Source organism: Artibeus jamaicensis, unplaced genomic scaffold (assembly GCF_021234435.1).
Source record: "Artibeus jamaicensis isolate MK-2021 breed Jamaican fruit bat unplaced genomic scaffold, CSHL_Jam_final contig_1132, whole genome shotgun sequence".
Lineage (NCBI taxonomy): Eukaryota > Metazoa > Chordata > Mammalia > Chiroptera > Phyllostomidae > Artibeus > Artibeus jamaicensis.
The window spans coordinates 9,562,911-9,581,356 of record NW_026521221.1 but is presented as its reverse complement, the minus strand read 5'-3'; the positions used below and the strand labels follow the sequence as shown (position 1 = coordinate 9,581,356).

The following is an 18,446-nucleotide window of genomic DNA, read 5'->3' as shown; positions in this document are numbered from 1 at the left end:
CTTGGGACATGTCCCTTGTGTGACAAACCTTAGCCTTGGCTGCAGCCTGGCTGCCCTATCCCTGTGGCAACTCAGGGTCTTACTTCCATGGTCACCATCATCACCATTGTGTCACTTTTTTTCAACATCACCACCAAAACATTAATTACAACTCTCCCTTTCCCATCACATGACTGCTGGGCTTTGTATAAACATAATACTCGTTCCCCTTCTTAGGAAGAGACTAGCATTTCCTATATTATCCTCATTTCATCTCCCCCCCACCCCAGCTCAGCTTATGTAATTTTGATCTTCTTGTTTTTCCTCCAACTCTTTTGTTGGAGTGGATAACTACTTTGTTTCCCTCAGGAGCAATGCTGCAGTTCCCAGCTCCCAAGCATACCCCAAAAGACATTGGTCTTGAGTATATAGTTTCCCATCTCCATATTCATATCTCTTACCATTATGTGTACTTGGTGTGGTTCCTGTGCTCCTGACATCTGCTTTATGTTACTACTAACCTAGGGCCTGGGCATAGAAAACAGGAGCCCAGATTGACCTGGGATAAAAGAGAGAAGGAAAGAAGTAGGAGGTAGTAGGTAGAGGAAAAAGAATTGTACCTTGAGTTTTTACTTGTGGTTTTCATGTAGCTCCAGCCTACCTATGGCACTGCTGTCTCAGAGAAACTTGAAGTGATGTTTACTAATATTCTAGGGGAGCTTAGGAATGAAAAATATTTCAAGAATATTGAAGAACTGGGTCTTCCCACACTAAGGTGGCAGACCAAAAACTGAACATGGGATCCAGAAATTGAAGGTGGGAACCAGAAACTGAAGGGCTGTGGTCTCTTTGTAGGATATGGCAGGGGAACCCAGGACTTACCTCCGGTTTTATACTTTTTTAGCTTTAGTTTTTTTCTGCAGTTGTCTCTTCAAGATAAATCTAGTTTTGTTTTATATGGCTTTCTTCCATCCAAGAGCTAAGATTCTGTGAGGGAGGTAAAATTAGCAAGGATTTCTGGTTGGAAAACTTCCAGGTGCTCATCCCCTGCTTCTCAGCCAGTGGCAGCTGCTAGATTTTAGCCTTCTTGGGCCATACATCTCCACTAGGCACTGCTGAAATCTTCTAAACTTGACTAGCTTATACTTGTTCAGTTTATACCCCCACCCCAGCTTCCACTTATGCCTGTGACAGGATCTCTCCATTCAGATGGGCATGGCTGTATCTTCACATTTGGCTTCAAGCTCTTCTGGCCTTCACATGCCACAATCATCATCTCCAGAGTAGAGCCTCATGTACCAACCCCAGTGCTACTGCCTGGGATTTGGACTTAGGAGACATGTTACTTAAGGTACGGAATATAGTACCAGGAACTTGGCCTCTAAAATCAAAGTCAAATCATAGATCTCCTAGTTATTAGGCTCTAGGAGAAAAGATACAAATTCATAAAACAGATCCTCAAACATATATATCTCTAGTTCCCTGAAGCCTTGGTTAGCAGCCTCATGAGTTGAAGAAAAGAAGAATTAATTCTACCAAAAGGCAGAGAGGAAGAAAGACCTGGAAAATTCAGGTATAGTGCAGGAGAGCAAATTCAAGATCTCTTCAACGCCCTGCATACTTCCTCAGGGGTCTTCTGGCTTTTGTTCTTCTTGTACTTGAGCTTGGAGGCTACAGTCCTTAAAAACCAGAATCTGTGGGATCTACCTGTTAGCAATCAGAGAAATTTGGACCTATGCTGTCTCTTGCTAAAGATTATCTAGATTTAATTTGACCGTCAGGGTAATATGAGCACTCTACCCCATGGCCAGATCTTGCTTGACTGACCCAGCAATTGCAGAGAGGATGTGCTGCCTGCATTGCTTGTGGCAAATTATTCACAACAATGTGCCAGCCTATTGTCCCATCATCGCCATCTCCTTGCCATGATGTTTGGCTTTGAAACAGCAGCTGGTAAAACTGCATCAGGCTTTAGAAAGGAGTCAAGGTAATGCTGTATCCTTGCTTTGATGGGAAAACATCTCTCAGCCCATCATTGCCTCTATTTCTGATAAGCTTTGGTCACATCCTGTGACTATGTGAAGTATACAAATATGGCCCATTACTAAACTGCACACTGAACTCACTAAAGTAAACTAATCTAGTGGAAAAGAGACTGTAGCTCACCCTTATCCAGAAAGTCAGTGTGCCCATTGGATTTGCCAAGCCCTTTATTACCTAGGGACCCTCACAACTGTCTCACCATTGGTATAGTTAGTGCCTGGGTGCAGCTGAAATCTCTCCTGACATTCAATCTAAGGTCTCTGGAAACTGTAGTCTGATGGGATTACCCCATGCAACCAGTTCTGGTCTTGGAGTTCCGAGCACTTGTTCTCAGGTACCTTGATACTACCTCTGTACCAACGTTCTGTCATAAGATCTTAAGACCTCATATCTTTTCCCTACTGTTCCTTTACATCCCCTTCTACATGCCTTTAACTATCTTCAGTCCTTTGCAGCTGAATCGCACATATCCAAAAAATTTGCCAAGCATTTAAAATAATAAGTGGTTCGTTCCCTGGCTGGTTTGGCTCAGTGGATTGAGTACTGGCCCCAAAACCAAAAGGTTGCTGGTTGGATTTCCTGTCAGGATACGTGCCTGGATTGTGAGCCAGGTCCCCAGTTGGGAGTGCGTGAGAGTCAACCAATTGATGTCTCTCTCCCTCTCTTTCTCCCTCCTTTCCCTCTCTCTAAAAATAAATAAAACTTAAAAAAAAATAAGTGGTTCAGGATTGAAGCTTTTCCACTGACCAGCTGAATGAAGTGCAGTTCGACCCACCAGCAGTGGGAAGAAAATATAAAATTATCTAACTTTTGGCTTCTTTAAGGGAAACAGAGTCTCCCAAGTCCTGAGATTTATGTAAGCAATTTTTTGAATCTGTATATTTGAACAAAGGTAAAGGATGATTAACCAATAATGGCATTTTCACATATTGATTCCATTTTTTTACATGCTCTGTTTTATACCTGGTTTCCTTCCAATCTCCCATGCCAGCTAACACCAGCCCTCTCTGTAGTTATCAGAGTCTGGTCTAGAGGGCCTGGCCTGAACCTTTATCAGCCTTTTTAACATCAAACTTTACCTTGATACCCTGTACCATTCTTGACCTTCTTCTCTGAGAGACTTTGAATCTTTTTATCTCTATTTCAATCTCATAAATACATTAGACTAAGGAGTAGGCCCTACCCAGAGTTTGTCCAAAAATAATCAGGGGTACCTGATCTCTGGTCAAGCCTCCCACAGAACTCCCAAGCCTGCTTATCCCCCACCTCGAATGATGTGACTTCTGTCTGCAAACACTGACTTAATTATGCTCACTGAGAAAGGGGAGGGTCTTGCTGTATGATGAGGTCTCACTACCCCCTTCTTTTAGACTCACTGTGTGATGCCAACACTCTTCTTTCCTGCAAGAGATGCCCAGTGGCTCTGACCATCTCTGCTTCTCTCTTAGCTCACCTTGGAGCTGAGTGGCTACACTTCCCAGTAATGCTTGTGCCAGTCAGTGCCCCCCTCATTGTCTCTCCCTCTTCTCTTTCTTTATCTTGTGCTCCCTGCCGTGGTACCCCCCAACCCCTCCAGAGCTGCTGGATGACCAGCACCCTGTGGTCCGGTTGCTGCGCCGTTTTTCCTCTGACTGCCCAGGGGGCCGGCCAGTCTCCTTGGATGCCACGCTGGCGCATCACCTGCACCAGTGCTCCTACCACCTGCGCCTCTTCCGGAACTGGCTGCGCTCAGGCCAGGATGACCCCGAGTGCCTCTACGGTACCCCTTACCACCAAGCTGGCTGCTGCCACTACCCTGGCTGGGACTGACTGCTTTGCTTATTGCACTTTTGGCAGGAGAGCCCACCTGTTCCTTTCTCCTATTTACCCTGAGGTTATGTGATTTGCATTTAGTTGCTTGGATGGGATTGGTGCCAGACTGCCTGGTAGCTGTAGCACTGGCTGCTCCTCCTTTCTCACTGCCTCCTAATGCTACCCATTCCCAGTTCTATTAAGTACAAAAGTACTCTCTTGCCCTGGAATATATTTTTATCTCTATAACCTTATACTACCAACATCTTTAAATTCAGGCATTTTTCTACCCACTCTGAGGAGCTAGAGAATGTACCTCTCTTGCTCTCCTGCCACTAGAATACATGGAGCAATTGAAGCACAGAGGTCTCAATTGAATCCTCAAAGCAAACACGGGCCAGAAGTTAGACAATGATGAGGTATAATTCCTTGGAGTTTTTAGTCATTGGTGAATAGGAGACTATGTCTTGCATAGATATTGCTGTCCTGCCTATCCTTAGTCCCCTGAAGGAGATGTAGAGGAGGCATAGGAAAGATTGGAGACCGAAAAAGTGGTTGGGATGTATGCTTCTTGGTTCTCCAATGGGAAGGTTTTTTTCCCCTTTGTTTCAATAGGCCCTAGGATTAGGGTTACACATTTAGTTTAACCCTTTACCCTAGCGGTGGACCTACATTGGAAGTATTGGATTCAGAGCAGAGAATCAGTGTTTATTGTTTCTTCTAGAGTGTTTGCCTGTTTTCCTGATGGAATAAAGAAATCCTAGCAAGTCTGGGGTCTTCCACTGAGGGCAGAAGGGAGAACATTTGATGTGATGGAAATAACCAAGAAAGAACTTCCATCCCCCAGCCTGTTCATGCATGTGATTTTCCCGGGCTGAGCTCCATATGTATTGCATGCCCTCCAGCTTGCTTCCAAATATTCCAGCTTTTCTACCCATATCCTATATCTGCACGAACCCCTTCTCAAATTACATGCTCCCCTCCTTAATCTGGTTCTCTTATACATGATCCTTGAAATCTGCTGTTTCTTCCCAGCTCCATATGACCTCCCTAACCTCATTTACACCTACAATTTCACCCCTTACCTATGGACCTTTGGTTTATTCCTCCAGAAAGTGCAACAGCAGTGTAGGTGCTTACCCTATTGGGATTCTGTTGAATTTTCCATGGGACATTGCAGGCTCTCCATAGGTAGGATGAGAGGTGATTTGATTCACCTGGAGGCCTTGGCAGGTAGACTTTTTAGGAAGTCTGGAGGTGACAGAAATAGATTTCTTTTGGGGCTCTAAAGAGTTCCCTTTCCTAAGAGTCTTGGATACCCCACACTCCATGAGCCATGGACTCTCCTGATGGCTCTCAGGGACTCTCCATGCTTCCTTGGCTAGTTGGGGTGTATTTGGCAGGAGTAATATTGACTTTTCCCATCTCTTTTCTAACAGGATTTGAAGGGTGCTTCATGGTGCCTACCGTCTACCCCCTAGAAACACTGCATAATGCCCTTTCCTTGCGTCAAGTAAGTGAATTCTTGAGTAGAGTCTGCCAGCGCCACACTGAATCCCAAGCACAGGTGTCTGCAGGTATGGAGAATACTCTTGTCTTGTACTCCTATCTCTGCCTCACTTCCGTGCTTCCTAGAACATGAGTAATCAATTAAAAAGATAGGTATTCCAAAAATATGTAAAAGTAGACTTGAAAAATCGTTTAATTGCATAAGCCAACTCAATATCATAGAAATATCACTCTTTCCCAAGTAAATTTATAAATTTAGTGTGATCCCAATCAAAATATTGATGGCTTTCTAAAATCAGACAAATTGGTTTTGAAGTTTTCACTGAAAAATAAACAAGCAAGAATAGCCAAGAAACCTTGAAAAGGAGTGCAGTGAAGGGTTACTAGTCCTATCAGATTTTAAAACATTCTATAAAACTTCTATAAAAATACAGCATAATGTTGGTATATAAATAGACAGAGATCAATCAAACAAAATAGAAAATAAAAGTAGATGAAGTTAGCATTTTAAAATACTCGGGGAAAGACAGACTTTTTAATAAATGGAGTTGGGACAACTGAATAGTTATTTGACAAAAATTAAAATTGAATCCATACTTCATACAATATGCCAACATAAACTCCACGTACATCAGAGAACTGAATGTAAAAATTAAACCATACAGTAGGTAGCTCCAAGGGCTTGTCTTTTTGAAGAAATGCCAAAAAATCAAGAAAAAAGTGACAGAATCAACTTTGTCAGACTCTGGAAAATAGTCAAAAGTTTGTAACACCCAGGAAAATACTGGATCAAGAAGGAAGTAACCTAAAAGTGGCAGGAAGCTTTCCAGTATTTTTACTCGACTTCCCACCCATCTCTCCACCTTGGCCGCAGTCTTGAAGATGGCAACCCTTTATTGTCAGTATGGGACTCTGGTCCCTGGTTCCAGAGAGAGCAGAACAGACCTTATCTCAAAGAATTGTGTGTGTTCTAATTTATGTGGGGGCTACCTGAAGGACTGACACAGGGTGCTTACCTTTGTGTCACCTAACTTGGAACTCACCCAGTGTATAAATGTGGCTATGCAGAGGGTATTTCTCTAAAACACCTGTAAGATAAATGAACAGTATGCTGTTTGGGAAAAAATATATAGTTGAGGCAAACAATAGGCATCCTGAAAGCCTGGGAGGAAAACTTAGGCAGAGAGTTTCTTTAGGAAGTTAGGCATTCAAGCCCACCCACATATACTGGGAAATTTTAAAAGCCATGCATATGCCTAGGGAAGGACACATGAGCATAAAAAGACATGAGAAGACCCAAAGTTTTTACCTCTGGCTGAATTCTAGACTCAGCACAAGCAAGGAGTGAAGGATAAGGCAGTGTTGTAAACAGTCTGCCTAAGTGTTGAAGGAGTACCTGAACATGGAACCAATTGACAAAGACTTTAAGAGTTCCTCTCCCTTCCCCTTCTACTCCTTTCCCTCCTTCTCCCCCTTTTTGGTTCCTGGCACATTCAAAGAAAACACTTGTCAAAACACTTGATGAACATAAACTAAAGGAACAAGACTTCACAGACCACACATGACAAAGAAGACAAAATTTACAAAAGCAGTTTAGAAAAAGCACTAAACAAACAGCTATAGACCATAGCAAACAACAAAAACAAACCCTGAGAAAGGGAGGCTAATCTGATTTTCAGAGTTAATACATTAAAATACTCAAAATGTCCAATTTTCAACCAAAAAATTATAAAATATGCAAAGAAGATGTTATCCATTCACAGAAGAAATGAACAGAAATGGTTCTTGAGGAAACAAGCACTAGACTTACTAGACAAATGTTTTAAATAAGGAAAAAAAAACAAGGGACAAAGAACTAAAGACAATCAGAAGAATAATGTCTCAACAAATAGAGAATATCATTAAAGAGATAGAAAAAATAAAAAGAAACCAAACAAAATCTGGGGCTGAAAATGTAACAGAAATGAAAAATTTACTAGAAGATTTCTTAGAAGGCAGGATTTTTTTGCAGGCAGAAGAAAGAATTAGCAAACTTAAAGCTGGGTCCTCTGAAGAATACCCAGTCTGAAGAGGAGAAATAAAAAAAGAATGAGGAAAAATGGACAAAGTCAAAGAGATTTGTCAGACCAACATATGCATAATGGGAGCCCTAGGAGAAGAGAGAGAGAAAGAGATTAAAAAATAATTGAAGAAAAACTGAAGATTCTCAATTTTAAAGAACATGTTGAAGATAAGAAAGAGATAATAAAGAGGAGAGAAGTATTGTGTCTTTCGATTCCATGCAATGGGATGATGTACTTAAAGTATCAAAAGGAAAAAAAACTATCAACCAAGAATTCTATATCTGTCAAATCTTTTTTAAAGTGAAGGATGAATTAAGGAATTTCCAGATAAACAGAAATTGAGAGAGTTTGTCACTAGTAGACCTGCCCTAAAAGGAGGGTTTTAGGCCAAAATGAAAGAACACTAGACAGCAATTTGAAGCCACACCAAAAAATAAAGAACTCTAATAAAGGTAATTACATTGGCGAATATAAAAGCCTGCATTATAGTATTTTTTATTTGCAGCTCTTCTTTTTGTTTCATATATGAATTAATACACAAATCTATAAAACAAGCATTATAACTCTGTGTTAATTGTCATATAATGTATAAATATACAATTTGTGACAATAACAACGTAAGGAGAGGACTGAGCCTTATAGGAGCAGAGTTTTTGTATGTTATTGAAGGTAAATTACTATTGATTCAAATAAAATTATTATAAATTTAGGATGTTAAGTGTAATCTCCATAGTAACCACTGGGGAAATATCTAAAATATATACAGAAACAGAAATGAGAAGGGAATCAAAATGATTCACTACAAAAAAAATCAATTGAACACCACAGGTTGTAGTAATGAAGGAAATGAGGAATGAAAACGTATGACAGGGGTGTCAAACTCATTTTCACCAGGGGCCACATCAGCCTCCGGTTGCCTTCAAAGGGCCAAATATAATTTTAGGACTGTATAAATGTAACCACTTAACAGTTAAGCGAGAGCTTGGCGCTGTCACCAGGTAAAAGCAAGGTGCTGGGTGGGATAAAATAAGGTGGAGGGCCAGATTCAGCCTGTGGGCCTTGTGTTTGCCACCTGTGTTATATGACATACAGAGAACATAGTGAAATAGCAGCAATAAGCCCTTTTCCTTCAGTAGTTATTTTAAATGTAAATGAATGAAACTCTCCAAGCAAAAGGCAGAGATTAGCAGAATAGATTTTTTAAAAATTATCCAACTATATGTTACAAGAGACTCACTTTAAATCCAAGGTTGAAACAAATAGGTTGAAAGTGAAAGGATCTATTCCATGCAAATAATAACCAAATGAGAGCTGGAGTTTACAAATGTCAGATGCAATAGTCTTTAAGTTAAAATTTTTTACAAGAGACAGAGAAGGTCATTATACATTGATAAAAGTCAATTCATCAAGAAGATAGAATTATTATAAACATATACTCACCAAACAGAGCCCCAAAATATCTGAAGCCAACAATGATAGAACTGAAGGGAGAAATAGACAGTTCTACAATAGTGAATAGTTGGAGACTTCCATACCCCACTGTCAATGATAAATAAACAGCTAGACAGAGATTAGTAAGGAAACAGAGAACTTGGACAATACCATAAGCCAAGTAAACCTAACAGACAGAGAACATTCCATCTAACAACAGAACACAGATTCTTTTATTTTATAACTAAATTTATTGGGGTAACATTGGTTAATAAAATTATATAGGTTTTAAGTGTACAGTTCTATGTTACATTATCTACATATTTTATTGTGTTTACCACCCAAAGTGAAATCTTTATTTATCACCATATATTTGACCCCCCTTTACCCTTAACTACTCCCACAGCTCCCCTTCCTCTGGTAACTACCATACTGTTGTCTCTGTCTATGAGTTTTTGTTTGGTTGGTTTTCTTGTTTGTCATTTGTTGCTTCAGTTTTATATCCCACATATGAGTGAAATTATATGGTTCTTGACTTTTTCTCTCTGACTTATTTGACTTAGCATGATATTCTCATGATCCATCCATGTTGTTGCAAATGGCAATATTGCATTTTTTATGGCTGAGTAATTTTCCTTGTATATATGTACCACATTTTTTTTCTTTTCTTTTTAAATTTATCTATTTTAATTGTTGTTCAAGTACAGTTTTCTGTCTTTTACTCCCATCCCAGTCCACCCCCCAGTGCTGCCCACCTCCCTCCCATTTCTACCCCCCTTAGTTTTTGTCCATGTGTCCTTTATACTTGTTCCTGTGTACCACATCTTTATCCAGTAATCTATTGAGGGATGTGTTGATTGCTCTCATGTCTTGGTCATGGTGAATAATGCTGCAGTGAACACAGGGGTGCAAATATCTTTGCGAATATATGTTTTAAAATGTTTTTGGTCTCTCTGACTGGTGTGGCACAGTTGGTTGGACATTATTCCATAAAGCAAAAGGTCACTGGTTCAATTCCTGGTCAGGGCATCTACGTGGGTTGTGGGTTCAGTGCTTCATTGGGGTGCTTACAAAAGGCAACTAATTTTCCCTTACATCAATATGTTTCTCTCCCTGTCTTTCTCCTCCTGTGCTTGCTTCTCTTTTCTCTAAAAATAAATAAAATAAAATTTTGGGATGGATACCCAAAAGAGCAGTTGCTAGATCATGTGGTAATTCTATTCTTAATTTTTTGAGGAATCTTCATACTGTTTTCCATAGTGGGTGCACCAGTTTACATTCCCACCAGGAGTGAATGAGGGTTCCTTTTTTTCCCACAACCAACACTTATTACTTGTCATGTTGATAATAGCCATTCTAAGAGGTGTGAAGTGGTATCTCATTGTAGTTTCCCTAATAGCTAGTGAAATTGAGCATCCTTTCCTATATCCTTTGGCCATTTGTATGTCTTCTAGAGAGAAGTGTTTGTTCAGGTCCTCTGCCCCATTTTTAAATTGGATTATTTTTTTTAGTGTTGAGTTGGTTGTATAAGTTCTTTACGTATTTTGATACTAACCCCTATCCAGGCCATTGTTTGCGAATATCTTTTCCCATTCAGTCGGTTGCCTTTTGTTTTGTTGGAGGTTTCTTTTTTTCTTTTTTTTTAAATATATTTTATTGATTATGTTATTACAGTTGTCCCATTTCCCCCCTTTATTCCCCTCCACCCTGCACATCCTCTCCCTCCCATATTCCCCCCCTTTAGTTCAAGTTTATGTGTCTTAAGTTCTTTAGCGTTTACATTTCCCATACTATTCTTGCCTTCCCCCTATTTTCTGCCTGCCATCATGCTACATATTCTCTGTACCCCCCTCCTCCTCCCATTCCCCTGTTGCTAACCCTCCATGTGATCTCCATTTCTGTGGTTCTGTTCCTGTTCTAGTTGTTTCCTTAGTTTGTTTTTATTTTAGGTGTGGTTGTTAGTAATTGTGAGTTTGCTGTCATTCTAGTATACATGTTTTTTATCTTCTTTTTCTTAGGTAAGTCCCTTTAACATTTCATAAAATAAGGGCTTGATGATGATGAACTCCTTCAACTTGACCTTCTCTGAGAAGCACTTTATCTGTCCTTCCATTCTAGATGAAAGCTTTGCTGGATAGAGTAATCTTGGATGTAGGTTTTTGTCTTTCATGACTTGGAATACTTCTTTCCAGCCCCTTCTTGCCTGTAAGGTCTCTTTTGAGAAATCAGCTGACAGTCTGATGGGAACTCCTTTGTAGGTTATTGTCTCCTTATCTCTTGCTGCTTCTAGGATTCTCTCCTTCATTTTAATCTTGGCTAATGTAATTATGATGTGCCTTGGTGTATTCCTCTTTGGGTCCAACATCTTTGGGACTCTCTGAGCTTCCTGGACTTCCTGGAAGTCTATTTCCTTTGCCAGATTGGGGAAATTCTCCTTTATTATTTGGTCAAATAAGTTTTCCACTTGTTGCTCTTCCTCTTCCCCTTCTGGTACCTCTATAATTTGAATGTTGGAACATTTAAAGATGTCCTGGAAGTTCCTAAGCCTCTCCTTATTTTTTTGAATTCTTGTTTCTTCATTATGTTCTGGTTGAGTGTTTCTTTCTTCCTTCTGGTCCACTCCATTGATTTGAGTCCCAGTTTTCCTCCCATCACTATTGGTTCCCTATGCATTTCCCTTCATTTCACTTAGTGTAGCCTTCATTTTTTCATCTAATTTGTGACTAAAATCAACCAGTTCTGTGAATATCCTGATCACCAGTGTTTTGAACTGTGCATCTGATAGGTTGGCTATCTCTTTGTCTCTTTGAAGTATTGGTTCTGGGGCTTTGAGCTGTTTTTCTTTTTGAGCCATAATGTTTTGGTCTGTTCACGCTGGTTATGTGTGAGGGGCAGAGCCTTAGGTGTTCATGAGGGTGGGGCAATCCAGGTGTCTGGGTTGTGATGCTGTATGTGGGGGCAGGGTCTGAGACTGAAAAAAATGGTGCTTTGCTCCACTCTCTGTTGCTCCTCAGTCCCTTCCACCACTTTCCCCAAGCAAGTGGACTTTCTGGTGCTGATTCCTGCATGGGTGGAGAGAACCCTGTGGGTCTCTCCAATGAACTTTCCTATGAGGGTAGGAGTCTCTCCCTGCACCTCAACCACCACAAGTGTTTTCAGTTGGTGTTTTGAGGAGGCTTTATTTCCCGGGGCTAGGACCCTGGGTTGCATGATCTGTGTTGCTCCCCAGTTATCTGTACACGAATGTGGGACCACTGCCCGGTCAGCAAGCAACCTTGTGCATGGTTCCCTGCTTCTTAATCACTGCCTTGCTGGGTCTGACCGTTGCCACCCCATACCTGGGGTCTGCCAGCTACCGCCTGGGTTCCCAGTGTCTGCCTGGTGCTGCCTTGCACACCCCGGGGTGCCTGGCTCGCCCAGGGTGCCTTGTGCTTCCTGTGCCTCGACTGTGCCCCACCTACCAGTCTGGACCAATGTGTCCATTTTAACTTCTTGGTTGTTGGACTTCCATACAGTTCAATTTTCTTTCAGTTTTGGTTGTTACTTTGTTTCTGATTGTTGTTGTCCTTATTTTGGTTGTTTGAGGAGGCACAGTGTGTCTACCTACACCTCCATCTTGGCCAGAAGTGTTGGAGGTTTCTTTTACTGTGCAGAAGCTTTATAGTTAAGATACCCCATTTATTTATTTATTTTTGCTTTTGCTTCCCTTGCCTTTGGAGTAATACAGAGTCTTCTTCAGTGCACATGGAATAGTCTCCAGGATAGACTACATGTTAGGTCACAAAATAAGTGTAAATAAATTTTAAAAAATTGAAATTACACAAAATATTCTCTCCAACCACAATGAAATAATGCTAGAAATCAATAATAGAAGGAAAAGCAGAAAATTCAAAAATATGTGGAAAATAAACAACATATTCGTTTTTTGTAAAGATTTTATTTATCTACTTTTGGAGAAAGGGGGAGGCAGGGAGAAAGAAAGGGAAAGAAACATCAGTGTGTGAGAAGTACATCAATCAGTTGACTCTTACAGTGTCCCTAAGTGGGGATCTGGCCTGCAACCCAGGCATGTGTCTGGTCTGGGGATTGAGCTGGTGACCTTTTGGTTCACAGGCTGGCACTCAATCCACTGAGTCACACCAGCTGATGCTAAACAAGGTATTCTTAAACAACCTATAGGGTGGAGATCCATTATACTGCAAATCAGAATATACTTTTAGATGAATTAAAATGAAAATACAACATGACAGAAGTTATGGGATGCAGTAAAATCAATGCTATGAAGGTATTTAAAGCTGTGAACACCTTAAAGAGGATCTTTTCAAAAATCTAACTTTATACTTTAAGGAACTTAAATGAGAAGAACAAACTAAATCCAAAGCTAGCAGAAGGGAAAAAATAACAAAGATTAGAGTGGGGATAAAGGAGACAAAGAATAGAAAAATAATAGGAAGGATCAACAAAACCAAAAAAGTTGGTTCTTTGAAAAAAAATCAACAAGTTCACAAACCTTTAGCTAGACCAACTCAGAGAAATAACTTTAGAATACTGTACTCTGACTGCAAAGCCTTTAGTGTAGCAAAAAGAACTGTAAAATCATTTTAATCTCATTCAGTAGTTTGTTAGTGATATTGGTACTATTTTTTTTTAAGTGTATTGATTTTAGAGGGGAAGGGAGGGAGAGTGAGTGAGAAAAACCTCCAACCTGGGATGGAGCCCACAACCTAGGCTTGTGCCTACATTATTTCAGTTATGGTATGATGCTCCAATCAACTGAGCCACATCAGCTAGGGCTATTGGTATTATTTTTAAACTATATAAACTTTAATAAGATAATACAAATAAGATAAGTAATGCAAATAAGCTAAGTGATTATGTTCCTATTGGGAACCAGGGTTTTCAAGGTAAGATAGGTACAAGTATAAATTTAAAAGATTTTTAAATACTGTAATTTTATTTTATTTTTTTTTAATTTATTGATTTTGGGGTGAGGGGGGAGAGACAGACAGAGAGAGAGAGGCAGAGAGAGAGAATGCTGATTTGTTGTTCCGTGTATTTGTGCATTCCTTGGTTGATTCTTGTATGTGTCCTGACTAGGGTTTAAACCCACAACTTTGGCATATTGGAACAATGCTCTCACCAGTTGAGCTACCTGGCCTGGGCCTAAAAATGCTGTAATTTTAAATTTGAATAGAAACTATCAATATGAATTCAGGTTTTTTAAAAGTGCTATTTCTATCATTAGGCATTAGCAGCAGTAGCAACGAGCTCCCTTAGCACATAGATTTTGGTCTCTACATACCCTTCCCTACTACCAGGATTCCATGGGAAAATGACTGATTCTTGGTCTAGTGTATATTTTTTCACCTTTAATAAAAGAAATCACACACTCCCCAATCCTGAGCCTCTATAGGCATTTTTCCCTAATCATCCCCCACTGCACAAAATTTTAATACCACAGACATACTGTATATTTATTTATGTATTGTGGCCATATGATGGACACAAACCAATTGAATATCTAAGAATTTTTTCACCCTCAACAATATCTAATTTTGTTGAGAATGCATGGTCTAGGGCAACAAAGGTACAAGGGATTCTGGGACATGTAACAAAAGCACAGAAGCAATCAGTCCTGAGGAAGCTCCCACTGACCAGAATTGGAATATTTTAGCATTAAAAAGAATAATTTATTGCGATGAATTAAAGTGTACTGAATATATAAAAATTTGCAAATTCATAATCTTACAAAAACAAAATAAAATCATTATCATCTGTCACTATTGGAGAATACTGTTCAACAACTCTTTTCTTTAAAAACTAATTAAAGGGAAATAAGCACATCTTTTTTAGTAACAAATGCAGTTCAGTATAATTAAATAGCCCCAGTTGAAGAGTGAAAGTTTTGCCCTGCCTGGAGTGGCTCACTTGGTTAGGCATTGTCCTGCAATCTGAAAGGTCATTGGTTCAATTCCTTGTCAGAGCACATGCCTGGGTTGCAGGTTCAGTCCCCAGTTGGTGTACAAGAGACAACAATGTTTCCCTCTCTTTCTCCCTCCTTTTCCCTCTCTCTAAAAATGAATAAATACAATCTTTTTTCTATTTTTAAAAAAGAGGAAAAGCCCTTCTTTACAGAAACTATGGCAGCTAATAAAATTTCTTTATAGAAAAAAACCCAGCTAATAAATTGATAGAATTAGAAAATCATCACTTGACACTCCTAATAAAATAATTACAGATCATCAATGGATACTAACACAATTAGTTGAAATGTTGGTGGGCTTGCAGGGTGTCAAAGGATCACCTCTCATTAGAAGGGGAAAACTTTACAATGGGGGGATTTTTTGTGGTCACCACTTTAGGCCAAATGGTAAATTTAGCGTTACTTAGTGGGACAATGAGACATTACATTCCTATAATATAATATAATATAATATAATATAATATAATATAATATAATATAATATAATATAATATAATATACACAGATCACTTCTTCAGTGATATGTTATTTGGCAAGTAACTTCTTGCCAAAGTTATTTAAATTGAATAGTCTAATGTAGCCTTTTGTAGCTAATTTCCAGTTTATAGGCGATACAAGGGATAATGAAGCAAGTTAAGTGATTTTATGAAGAAGCAATCAGATGAATTCAGAATGTAAGAAATGCCATTGTGTAAAACAACTGACTGTTCTCTTCAAAAAGCCATTATGAAAAAAATTAATGGGGAGGAGGGCACTATCCTAAATTACAAGAGATGTTGGAGGCATAACCAAATACGATGCATGTTTCATGTTTAGATCTTACTATAAATGACATTAAAAAAATCTAATTTTTATTAAGTAGTTTTACACTGTTCACAATGTAAGGAGCTGTTCACAATCTGTAGTTAAACATTGTATATTCATGGCTGCTTAATTACAAAATCTTCAGAAAAACATATTCAAAGAAACTCAAGACTTTAAAAGAAAAGTACTATGGTTCCTTAAAGAACAGAAAGATGTAGACAGTTGAGGTGAGAATGAGGATTTTTTTTAACATATATCTACCGTACCTTATTAAGTAGGTTTTTACTTTGCTTGTAGCACAAGTTTAGGTGCCGAGAAACTAAAGTTTACTGGGACTAATAATTTACTGGGAACCATTTCAAAAGTAAAATATTTTACATCTAGCACTTAACACATACTATTCTTAAAATATTTTAATACATAACACTTTAAAGCAGAATATTTCCTAACTAGTGCCAACAAGTCTCATCAGATAACTCAAATATCAACATTTCCCAGTGTTAACTCTGAAACTAATACACTATATTTTTCTTCACTTGTATCATACTTTGGAGAGGGAAGTATGTCTACGTTCACCACACATTCTTTGCATATGATACTTTGTATTTATAAGCTGACTTCAAATTTTAAAAATACTTAATATTTTGAAAATTGGCTTTAAATTCATCTTATGTCCCTCTTTTTGGAGTCTTTTTTTTAAGCAGACTAATATAATTGAGAAAATTATTCAAAGACTTTAAAACAAAAGCACTTAAGTTATCTATGTTTTTACCTGTAAACTGAAATTACTTGGCAAGATAAGCATCCAGAAGACCCTGAAACCAGTGTCTGTTTTAAATGGGTTTTTTTTGGTCATGAGTGAAAAAGCACATTTGCCATGTTTTCAGGCTTTATAAAAGACATTTTTCAAATAATCGGGGGAAATTCGAATATGGATTAGGTGTTACATGACATTCAGGTATTATTTTCTTTGTTAGATTTATTAGTAGTATATGTCTATATAGGAGAAATTCCTTATATTTTAGAAGTGTATATTAAAATATTTAGAGGTGAAATGTTTTATGATGTCTGTCATTTATTTTAGAGAACTTCAGCATGAAGAAATAGATGAAACAAGTATGGCAACATGCTGACATGAACTAATGTGTTAAATATAGGAGATGAGTGTATCAGTATTGATTGTACTAGTTTTTCAATGACTTTAAAAAATACATTTGAAAATACTCATAATACAAAGTTTAAAATATTAAAAATTATGTAGAGGATGTTTCTTTCCAGCCTGAGGAAATATAAGTTGGTTGACTTATGTTGAGAACTGTGGGTCTTGGATTCTTTTTCATATGCTTTTTTTTTTCTGCCCTTTCTCCCCCCCCCCCCCCCCACCTATCCAGCACTCTTTGAGTCTATGCACAGCAACCAGGCCTCAGATAGCCCATTTTCCCCACCCCGAACTCTTCATTCACCTACCATACAACTTCAGCAGCGCTCTGAGAAGCCCCCTTGGTGTAAGTAATCCTTTTGGAACTCCCTAGACAAAGGTCAAGAGGGATGGGGGGATTGGGGAGTGAGAGAGAGACCTGTCCCTTGAGGGGAATGAAGATGAGTGTTGAAAGACCAGGAATAACCAGTCAGGGAACAGTCACATCTGCCTCTTTCAAGATGAAGGGAGGATATGTGTCTTGTCACCCCTGTCCTCCATGCTCCTTCTATCTCATTAGGGGAGGCTCCAAAAAGATAGAGAGTCTTTTGGGGAAGAAAGGATGAAGACTTCGATCTCCTCAAATCCTCATTTGGTCTCTACAGCATCCTCAAGTAAAGATGACTTGGGAGGAAACTTGAATATATAGAAAAGTTGGGAGAAGGAAACTAGAATCTGCTACTACTCTCTAGATGTCCTTTCTCTCAAGTCGTCTGTTGTCAGTACAAGTTGAGGTGCTGCTTTTTCCCATCTGTTCTTCATTGTCTTTAGTCTATCACTAATTATCCTGTGAACAATGGGGGCCACAAGGATTTTTAGGGTAATTGTAAGGGGAGGGAGATATCAGTAGTAATCAGAGGGGAGATAAGGGCTGGAGACACCACTAAGGGAAAATCCTTTCCTTATTTATCCTGCCTCCAGGGAATCACTAAAATTAAACACACCTGTCTCTATTTTACTTGGATACTACTTAAGTAGATTCATACTTCAGCATCAGGGTAAATACTTGTTGAATATTGCCTTTCTGTGGCACCCTGAATGCTAAAGAAACTTTCCTTCCTAACACTAAAAATTCTCCCTCTGAAATTCACTCACCTTGCCATTGTCCCTTTTATCTCTCTCCTCTACTGTGTATGGTTCTGAGCCCCTCTAGCCCTTCTCCCATTCTCCCACTTATGTTTCTGTCTGACCTCTGATTTGCCTGAATCAAACCACTAGCCAAATATTAAGGCTAGTTCTATGTTTGAGTGAATTCAGCTTACAGCCTTTTTTTTCTTGTTTGTAATCTTAGTTATCAGGTGTATATCCTCATTGGTAAGTATTTTGGGGGTCTGTCTCTTTGCCCTAAATAAGATTGTTAGCTCAAAATCATGTTCCTCTTTTTTTTTTCTGCTCGAAGCATGCCTCCTGTGATCCTTCACAAAAAAAGAGGTTGCTGGCATGCCTTAAACTGAATGATTGATAGAGCCTTTGTAGTCTTGGGTTTGCCAACTTTCCCAGGTACTCTTTGATTAAAAGATATTCAGGTGGCCCCTATTTCCAAAATCTATAATTATTTATATCAGAGTGCTATAAATATAAAGTTATAATGCTGTCAATAAATATAATATTTACAAAGGGAAAAGTAGATTAGTCCCCAGCTAGA

General features: G+C 38.9%; 1 protein-coding gene across 20 annotated transcripts in view; it reads left to right on the top strand.

Moving 5' to 3' along the window:
* Positions 1-18,446, top strand: part of PPIP5K1 (diphosphoinositol pentakisphosphate kinase 1) — a 45,814-nt gene that overhangs the window by 20,923 nt on the left and 6,445 nt on the right. For 10 of the 20 annotated variants that reach the window (XM_053666089.1, XM_053666100.1, XM_053666093.1 and 7 more), the window contains 3 exons: positions 3,599-3,781; positions 5,253-5,390; positions 16,995-17,108. In XM_053666089.1, coding sequence (XP_053522064.1) covers positions 3,599-3,781; positions 5,253-5,390; positions 16,995-17,108 — 435 coding nt within the window. The remainder of the gene's footprint in view (positions 1-3,598; positions 3,782-5,252; positions 5,391-16,994; positions 17,109-18,446) is intronic. The other 10 variants (XM_053666137.1, XM_053666143.1, XM_053666127.1 and 7 more) reach the window with 2 other exon arrangements.